The following is a 10,072-nucleotide window of genomic DNA, read 5'->3' as shown; positions in this document are numbered from 1 at the left end:
ACAGCAAACCCTTTACTGCTGCAAGTTTTTTACTGTTCCCCATGCAACACACTGGGCTCTTTCACACATTTTAAGTTGAACTTTCTACGTTTCATGATTATGACTTCAAATGTTGTTACAAATCAAATGTCTGTATACACAGGAAAACAAGACAGTTTTGTTGTTTATTACAACACAAAATATAGCCCGAGTATGCAAACCTAAACAGCTGCAACAATGCATCAGACTGCCAACAAGAAATATGCATATATGCTACAGAAATGATTCACATTAGTTTTTTTTTTATTTTTCACATAACTTGATAATATTGAACACATATGGGAACTAAAAGCATTGATATCTTTTCATTCAGTGTTATAAAGTTATTGATAGACACATTCAAAAAAAAAACAAACAAAAAAAAAACAACGTACTTCCACATACCAATAACCGTGTTAGCTGCATTTTTCAAAGGAGGATCAAATATTGACCAAGGAAATGCTTTGAATCACCAACTAACATGCACCCATTATGACAAAGTGCTGCAAAATAAAATGTTTTGTTGTAGTATAAACAAATGATGACTAAAACAAAACAGAAAATAAAATTGATCATAAAATACAAAGTGCCACGGTTACCATACAATTGCTGCATGTGAAATTATTTTAATCCAGACACGCTGGAGAACAGTCAGATAAATCCAAATCCCACGCTGGCAGGAGGAGACGCTGCAGCTTCTAAGGTCTGAGGTGAGTTTACTAATAGGAACCATAGGCACTAGTTCAGCAGATGGCTTGTTCTATTCCTGGACAGTAACTTAAATAGGTAGTGGTATGGTAGTCCTTTCCTGCCGGCGTGTCCGGTTTCATTCATCATAGTGAAGTGAAGACAGGAACTTATCTACATCCAAGTCGTGAGGAAAACAATCAACGAGTTTCTTCCTTTCCTGCAAATTAAATAGAAACCAGAGTCAGTTACATGTCAGTAATTACCAAACTCCTGCCTTCATTTAATTCATTCAAGGTATTCAATAAGAGGGACTTCTACACAGGTAATCAGACACACAGCCTTTACATAAATATTTTCCTTTCATCTAAAAAATAAAAAAAGTGAAACAGAATGGAAGTTGTTCTGATAAATAGTTTCTCATCAACCAGAGAAAAATGAAATGTTCACAGCCCCCTGTGGCAGTGTTGTTCATTACACACCAAAATACAAATAACGGTGGATGCAAAACAAAGATACCTATGAAGGAGTCAACATTATATTGGCCTGGCGTTGGCATCAGAATAAAATCCATGTTGCTCTCTAAATCCATCCATTCACACTCTACTTATCCTGTTCAGTAACACAAAGGGCCTGTTCAGACTTTGCATTAAGAGCCGATCTGGTCAATCCCACCGCAGTGACCAACTTTAGGAATTTCTATTCAGACCTGGCACTGAACCTGTGTCTCCAGAGCTGATCTCACTTTTATGCTTTGCATGCAAATAAACACAGAAATTATCTTGGGTGCAGTAGAATTTTAACAGCTGCTGTCTTAAATGGATCTCTACTGCTGTTTCAGAACAATTTTATGTTGTGTGTCATGACGTTGAGACACATGTTAAATTTTTGTTTCTGAATCTCCACCCTGATAGTTAGACCTGAATGAATGAGGCGAAACGTAAAAGATATGAGTGATATTTTCCATTCTTTTCTGTCAATTTATAGATCAAATACTTAACATAAACTTTTAACTCTAGGTGTATCAGAAAACATTTTAACCTGAGTGCTGAATGTCAAATACTTGTGTTGTACTCACCCGGTCTTTCTTTTTACTGGGAGATTGTTGTGTGTCCTTCTTTGCCGGCGGGCTTGCTGTGGGAGAAGACTGTTTACGTTTCTTAGAGTTCTTTGAGCTTGTGGGCGACTTTTCTCCTACTCCCTCCTGACGCAAACTGTCCTTCAGTGGACTGCCCGTCCTGGCGATAGCAGCCCTCGACAGGATCATGAGGGTGTGAGCGGCCATGTTGATGCTGTTTTCACTGCCTGCCTCACTAGCAGGGCTGCAGGTGGGTACGTCTGGAGTATTGGGAGGCATTAAACGCTTGGGAGTCGCCTCTCCGTCTTTACCCTTCTTCTGTCTGGAAGGAGTCCTGGGACAATCAGCGGGCCCCTCCTGGTTATGGGAACTCCCAGGCAGAATGGGGTCTGGACTGCCAACTCCAGGCCGTGTGCAAGGAGAGCTGAGCCCTTGAATGTCCTGCAGCATCTCAGCTGCCTGTTTGGCCAGGGAGCTGGTCATTGATTGGGCCTTTGCAGTCTTAGACTGGGTATTAGATGTCTGCTGAGTTACAGCTGCAGGGCTGAAGTCTTTTGTTACGGAGGATGACAATGATGACTGCTGCTCTTGCATGTGACCCTTCATTTCATTCTCCTTGTTAGCTGTGACGTTTGGCATCTCCTGAGAGGAAATCCTCTTCTCTGTTCGTCCCTCACGTGATTTCAAAGGAGCCTTCTCTGCAGGTTCTTTCCTGCTGCTCTCCTCTTTGTCCTTTCTACTTCCTGATTTCAGTACAGAACCAGATGACAATGACCTGGAGCTGTGAGAATCCTTTGATTTTGCATCATCATTACACACATCAAGATTTTGTTTCCTGTCAGTAGATTTTGAGCCCCTGCCCGATTCTGAATTTTTTCCGACTTCAGTCTGTGAAGCATCAGCACTGCTGGTACTTGCACTTTGAGACTCTTGGTTATGGATGGTATGATTCTGTTTGCGAGAGTTCTTTTTAACAAGATCTTGTTGCTGCTGTTGCAAGGAAGTGAAGTCCTTCACGGAGTCCACTCCAGACGAGGTCTCTGCGGAGCATCTGACGGTCTCTATCCTCCTCTTGGGTTTGTTGCCCCCCAAGATGGTGGGTCTTGTTCGGCTGCCAGACTGTTTGTCATCTTTCTCCGTCTGCTGGACTGATTGTGATGCAGATGTATTTGGAGGTGTGGGTGCAGTCGTTTTGGAGGTTTGTGGTTGAACTTGGGATGAAGAATCAAACATTAAAATCCTCTTATGAGTGGGACCCTTTGCTGCATCCTGCTGGCTTTTCTTTTCAGATGCCACAGGATGAATCGCCAGATTTTTCTCAGTGCCTGCAATTCAGAGATGGTAAGCAATTTTATTATTATTATTACTTTATATAAATAAAATGACATCATGTCATTTGTGGGCGTTATACAACTCAAGCAAGCAGGAATGAACCCGTCACTTACCCGCTGCTGTGGACTGTTTCGTTGCCACAGAGGGAGGTTTGGGCTTGACAGTTTCTTTCTGCTGTACTGGTAGAGGCGTTGGTATGGCAACGAGCTGTAAACACAGCAATTCCACTGTTATTGTGGTGAACATTACTAACAGTCTACCTAAGTCCTAACCATGGAGGGTAGCGGGAACTGTATTCTCACATCTGGATGCTGTGTTTGCTACTTGCCTACAAAAACATTAAAGACCCGAGTATTATCACAACACAACTGACTGAGGAAGAGCTTCTTCTCAGGGGCTGCAGCCTCCATCATCAGACACCTTAATCTAAGCTGCTATAAAATAATTATATCTTTGCAATAACTCCTTTTTGTGCAACAACTACATATGTGTAATAACCTTTGTAATGTTTGGTCAATACATGAACGTAACATCATATTTTGTCCTGTGCTGCTGTACTGAGAGCCAACGCGTTATTTTGTTGTACAAACATACATAAAGTAGGGCTGTAAAACGGATGGTCTTGATTAAAAATACTCGCAGTATTTTACTTAATCACCAACTGGATTTGGTACTACAAACAAGCTAATAAAGTTGTCTGCATAACCATAGATGCATTGTCATGAAGTGAAGAAATCATCGCGTTATTCAGACACATTACCTGATTGGACACCACCTGGACCTTCCCCACAGGATTTTGCACAACATTAAGGGGAAGCATCATGGGCTTAACAGGTGATGGTAAGATGAGTGCTGGTCCTGCACATAAAAACAACAATTTTATTTTTAAATAACACTAGCACTAAAACATAAAAGCCATACATGGATTGAAAGTAATGGCACACCACATGAAGTTGGTGTGTGTAGCTCTACAGTAGACTGCACATAATTGTAACATCTCAGAATAGAGGACAAACCCTTGTCCTGACATTAGAAAGCTGAGGCTGGAAAGCCAGGACGACTATGTTCATGTATATATCACCTCATAGAGGGTCTTAAGTGGGTCACAGCAACAAAACTACATGTTTGTTGTCAAGGCAACCCCCCTTAAAGTGCAAAAAATACGATCAGCTACAGATGAATTATTTTCTATTGAGATGACTCATTGTTGTAATCTTTTGTCTCTTACCTGTGGAGAAGCCTTGGGAGTGAGTTGCTGTGGTCACTCCATATTGGTTGGTGGGTAAAGGCTGTCCATTTGTAGCAGGAAGCAGCACCTGTCTGGGTTGAACATCTGTAGTTGAAGGGTCGGTTACGAGAAAATAGCTTGTGGTGGCTCCTGGAAGGGCAGGGTTAGCGGCGTCCAGGGGAAGCTGAAATATGTAGCTTTGCTGGGCCTGTGACGTCCCAGCTAATGGAGATGAAATAACTGCTCCAGCCTTACTCCTGAAAGGACTGGCATGAGCCTCAGACCTTTGTAAGCCACTAACCGCCTGAGCTACCTCGTCAAAGTGGGCCTTTGAAGGGCCCGGGGACTTAGCTGGAGAGGAAAGGTAGATGGTGGGTATGTGGTCTCCAGAAATGCTGGAAACTGCCTGATTCAGTACAGTGTCACTGGAAGAATTCTCATCCTGGTTGTCGCTTATGATGATCTTCAAAGCTACTATATTGCTGGAGTCTGCTGCTGCTGCTACCTTGCTCGGAGTGCTTGTGTTGGTTGTCAAGGGGTCGGGTGCAGGGATGCAGGCAGAGGAGGATGTGGGTGAGGCAGGTGTGGATGAGGCAGGCGTAGCGGTAAGAGTTGCAGAGGTAGAGGCGGACGTGGGGGAGCAAGGTGTTGCTGTGAATGGCGAAGCAGTGGAAGCTGATGAAGGTAACGCAGCTGTAACCGTAGCAAACGCAGAAGGAGCAGTTGTAGAGACAGATGCAGATGTAACTGAGGCAGCAGACGCTGGCAGACTGTCTCCTCCACTGCTTGAATGTGAAGTATGAGGTACGTTAGCAGTCAAAAGTGGGGTGGTGGTCAACTGAACTTGTACAGAAGACAAATTGGCAGGCTGATTACTCGAAGCTGAAGCCGGCAGCTCTTCAGAATCCTGTGCTTGCTGCTTTTGTTCTTGTGTTTCGTCCACATTTGAGGACGAGACGTTTTTGGGTTGTGTAAATGCAACAGAGTCTCTTGAGGAGGGGACGGCAGCTGATTCACTGAGGGGGGCTGTGGTGGTGGAGGGGCTGTCTGTTGTGGTGGACTCCTCATTGGGAAAACTATCTAAAAGAAGAGAAGGTGTACTCAGTGGTTCATCGATATCCATTGGTGTTGCAACAGAGCTGTTACTGAAGGAGGACGCCTTTTCTTTTCTGCTCGAGTCCACAGCAGCAGATGACATGCCGTGAGTCACTAACAATCTGGCTGAACTGTTTTCAATTCTGGACGACCTGCCACTGGAGCCAAGAACCGTTTTCTTAAACACGGTGGGAGCTGTAGATTTCCTGGTCTTACGCTCTTGACCAGCTCTCATCTTCAGTGCTATTGGTGTTGTATCCAACGAATTTTCATCTGCCTGTGTAGCAACTGAAAAATAAAACAAAACAAATTCTAATGATTACGATGTCTCCTTCTGTGTACTTTAGGCAGGTCTGCCTTCAATACAGGTATAACAGCAGCTGCATACAAAACTATGCCAAGTTACAAAATGTTATAATACATTCCGAATCAAGAAACAATTATTACATATTATAATTTTTTGGCTAATGGCTGATTACAAGGGAAATTCTCTCAATCCAAATTATAAGCTCGGAGACCATCTTCCTGGACAAACTATTTAGCATTCACCTAAATTTTGTGCCATAACAAAGTCCATATGGATAACTCTAGCCACTTGGCAGTTGTCTTCCCAGACAGTTAAATGGATTCATCAAGACCATGGTCTGAACTAAATCAATAGAAAAGATGCCATAACTGCAATGAACCACCAGTACATAAAAACAAACCCTAGTTTGACTGCATAAAAAAATTGCCAACAACGCTCCTAAATAGATGTCAGTGAGTCAAGTAGCCTAAATCTTCTGCATTCATTTTTTTTTTTTATTATGCACTGGCACCGCAAGCTATACATCTGATCTGATCTGCTACGTCTTCTTATAAGAGACTACTTTTGGCTTGTAAGAATACCTTGATCATCACCCTCAATGGGTCTGACTGTAGAAGAAGGTCCAGCTGTGTCATTTTCTTCGGGACTGCTGCTAGCATCTCCATCCTCCGGTTCTCCATCAGCGAGTCTGGTTTTATCTGAAAATATTAAAAAATCTTTCAGTTTTGCTGTCATACACAACTGAGGACAGTGACTCAGGTGTGCTCAACATAAACAATAAAAGCAAAGTAGATCATAGTTACTGTAATCGAAGAGGTCAAAAAGAGCCTGAAAAGCTGGGTCAGACTCTGTTTGCTCCAAAATGTCATGGATGGCGTCATCACTCATGTGTATTTCACCCTGAGAATACATACCACATAAAAAGGCAAATCTTTAAGAAACACTTTCTTTCACTTTCTTTAAAAGAAAGTGAAAGTGGAAGAAACTACATTATTTTTGTGATATAGGCATGTATATTTTAGCACCTGTAATCCGAGGATTTCATCTATAGACTGGTCAGCCTCCACTGTAGCGGCCTTTGGTGTTTGAGGAACTGGCTCACTGACATTTAAAAAACATAGAGTAGAGGATTTATATTATGATAGGTTTATATAATACAGCATTCATCCATCAATACAATACATATGCACAGTTTACTCATCACTTACTTGGCTAGGATTTTGTTGATGTTTTCAGCAAGCTTTTCTTGTAACGATCTGTCCCCCAATATCTTATCACGTGCACTTTGTATCACAAGTTGCTGTAAAGATTGAAATTGATCGTCAAAAAGGTTTTATTATCTCCTTTGATTCTACGGAAACTGAGAGGTAATGCTGAGAATCCCCAAATAAACTCTTTTTGCACTTAGTCTGGACCTAATTTTCAGCATGAAAAGTTCAAACATTTCTCAGTGTTCAGGAAATACATGAACACCACTTACAGGAAAATTTTCATCGACTACCTCTTCAGGTTGGGGTTCTGCGCTGACGCTGCTAACAGTCATGGCAGATCTGCCTGGACCACTGGACCCACTCAGAGCACCTCCTCTCTTCCTGGGGGTGTCCCTGAAGGCAAAAGGAAAGATTATAGAGCAGACTGACATAAACCTTACGGAAATATGAAGCTTCAGCTGACAAGACAGTTTTTTCACAATGGGTACTCTGAATTGTCACAGCTGAAAAATTAAGTAATAACATACTGACTAGGACCCCTTTCTGTTTAGGTGAGACTGTTCCAGCCCTCAAATTTATTATGGGCACTGGTTTACAGGCTGATTACTTGTCAATTGCTGTGGAATCAAAAGATCCAAGAGTCTTTCACTATCACAAGGGAATTTAGCCTTTGCAATAACATCCAGTTGTGCATTCCCTTTGTGCACTTGGAGAGTGGATAATGTATGGTTGTAAACGCATACAACGCTCAGAATGTTATATTAATAAAAAAAAGACATTCTTTACCATTTCCGTCGACCAGGAGACATTGGGCCTGGATTTAGTCGATGCTCTGAGACAATGATTTGGACAGGTGACTCCCCTGTAATGGACACATGGTCACGTATTGTTCAAAAGTCAAAATCAAGCTCAAAATAACATGTCAGCACAGTAACACAACAGCCACTCAAACGATGATTGCACCAAATTTAAGACAAAAACCATGCCAACTGCACAAATTTTGTTTTTCAATGTTTGCAGCAACGTTTTTTGATACTGACTCGGTGTATTCATCAGTCGACTGCCATCAACGATTTGCTGTTGCGCGCCACTTCCGAGAGCTGGTCTGGTGCCGGTGTAGCACACGGGAGTGGAGTGGCCGAGCATGCTGTGGGAGGTGTGCGCAGGGCTGAGGATGGACCTTGTTTCAGAAACTGAGGAGCAGAGGACACCACCAGCTGCAGCCACGGCCAGGACCCGCTGCCTCGCCATGTTCTCGACTCCAATACGCGAACGTGCTGCAATGAACGGAGGCTGGTAAATACATGACCTACATAGGTAATGGTGTAACCTAACAATCCGACCTTTTGAGAATGCTGATTTCCAGACTTAATCTACACTGACCAGCTATAACATTATCAATGACTGGTCAGGATTAACTGATTAACATGGTGCCTGTCAGTGGGTGGGCTATATTAGGTTGCAAGAGAACATTTATGTTAGTGTGTTATAATATTATAAATGATCATTAGACTCTGCCGCTATTTAGTAGTTTCAGCTACATTTCCACCTGTCTGAAAAGTTTGAATGATAAAGTACTGGACATCTTAATATCTGACTCTAATCTACTTTGATGGGCACTGAATAGAATTTACGAAAAACACAGCGATCTACCACCTGGAAAAGACTGCTTAGATATAAACAATTTGATATTACAAGGATAACCCAATTAACAAACTTACTTCTTTGAGATGCTGCTATAGCAGGTGAATTCTGCAGCGACCTAAGGAAAGATAAAGAACAGTGATATGACAGCCCAAGATCACTGAAAGTCCCACAACTTCTATATTAAAGTACATGAAGTGATTTATGTGATCATTACTTAATTTGGTTGAGTGTAAAATCCAGCTTTTTCCACAACGAAGTCATCACGACAGGAACCTCATGAGAGGTCTCTGTCAAAAAAACAAAAGACCAAAACAGAAATCAAGACAAATGAGATAATAACAGATTACACATGATCAATTTAAAAAATGGGAAGAATGAAAGGCACTTTTACCTTTTGTTTTGGCAGCCACATATTCATTTAAAATGGTCGTTAGGCCTTTCCCAAAGATAGACTGTGTGTGTGGAGACAACAATAAATCATACATGCGAACATCTTTAGGAGCACAATATGTATGTTTGTGACATGGCTTTTAAGGGGAAAAGGACACACTTACAAATACACAAGCAGGGATAGTCCCGTCTCCTGTGGTGTGCTCTGCATACTCTTTTAGGTTTGGACTCTCATGAATGAAAGCTTGACTTGTAGCCGTCAGTCCCTCCTCTTGGAGGTACCCTGAGAAAGAAAGGCAACTAGCACTCAGACGAATAATACAAAGCTGTACAACAATACTCAACACTAAAGTGTTACCATAAACTGCTGGCTACAATGTTATTAATTTGCCTACTCAATCATTCTGAAAGTGAAATTAGCTGCGGCTATCAACCATGAGCTACATGCTACCAATCCCAGCTGTGAACAGAACAAACCGGTGGAGCCGTGTCTTTGTAGGACACGGATTTATATTCTCTTCAAACAAGGGGTTTCTTATTGTGCTTTTGCATGTTGTCAACATTTACACAATTTATTATCTGTTGTCTCTACCCTAAGTGTGTGGGAGAAAGAAAAGTTGAATTGAGATTAAGCTCTGAGAAGCCCTGTTTACACTTTTTTGTAGCATTGCTAACGCTACAGCTTTGCTATGTCCGATTACTTACCCAAAACCAGCCGAGCGACGTCGGATGGTAGCAACATGGTGGCTAATAAAAGAGACCTGATAGTGAAGAATTGCCTACATGTTCAGAAAAAGTATCTGAAACGCGTTATACGGCGTCAAATTCAACAACGACAGAGGTATTATTGTGAAGACGACGTCCTTAAAATACTCTGCTCCAGTTAGTACTCAAAAGGCGGGGAACTCAAGCACGTATAACCCGGAAGTGTCAAAATAATCGAACAGTTAGAGTTTTGGTAATTGTAGTCCAATCGTCGAAGTGAAACCACGCAACACTCAATAAATATGCTACATACATATACAACAATTTAACTAGTCATAAGATGCATAATTCTGTATGGTATGGGTCTAACAACA

General features: G+C 41.9%; 1 protein-coding gene across 2 annotated transcripts; it reads right to left on the bottom strand.

Moving 5' to 3' along the window:
* Positions 1-145: 145 nt before the first annotated feature.
* npat (nuclear protein, ataxia-telangiectasia locus) lies at positions 146-9,915 on the bottom strand. 2 transcript variants are annotated; one of them, XM_047593480.1, is made up of 17 exons: positions 9,699-9,915; positions 9,158-9,276; positions 8,995-9,055; positions 8,818-8,890; positions 8,678-8,718; positions 7,997-8,233; positions 7,743-7,818; positions 7,226-7,349; positions 6,954-7,045; positions 6,771-6,846; positions 6,549-6,645; positions 6,327-6,443; positions 4,344-5,726; positions 3,876-3,973; positions 3,229-3,322; positions 1,784-3,108; positions 146-925 (listed from the first exon to the last, which is right to left on the bottom strand). In XM_047593480.1, the coding sequence occupies exons 1-17, from the start codon at positions 9,733-9,735 to the stop codon at positions 845-847; spliced, it is 4,131 nt and encodes a 1,376-aa protein (XP_047449436.1). In that variant the 5' UTR covers positions 9,736-9,915; the 3' UTR covers positions 146-844. The 2 variants fall into 2 exon arrangements, with proteins under 2 accessions (XP_047449436.1, XP_047449437.1); XM_047593481.1 differs by having other exon boundaries at positions 7,247-7,349.
* Positions 9,916-10,072: the final 157 nt, after the last annotated feature.

The sequence above is a fragment of the Mugil cephalus genome, chromosome 9 (assembly GCF_022458985.1).
Source record: "Mugil cephalus isolate CIBA_MC_2020 chromosome 9, CIBA_Mcephalus_1.1, whole genome shotgun sequence".
Classification (NCBI taxonomy): domain Eukaryota; kingdom Metazoa; phylum Chordata; class Actinopteri; order Mugiliformes; family Mugilidae; genus Mugil; species Mugil cephalus.
The sequence above is the reverse complement of the archived record's forward strand: the minus strand, read 5'-3'. Positions and strand labels throughout refer to the sequence as shown.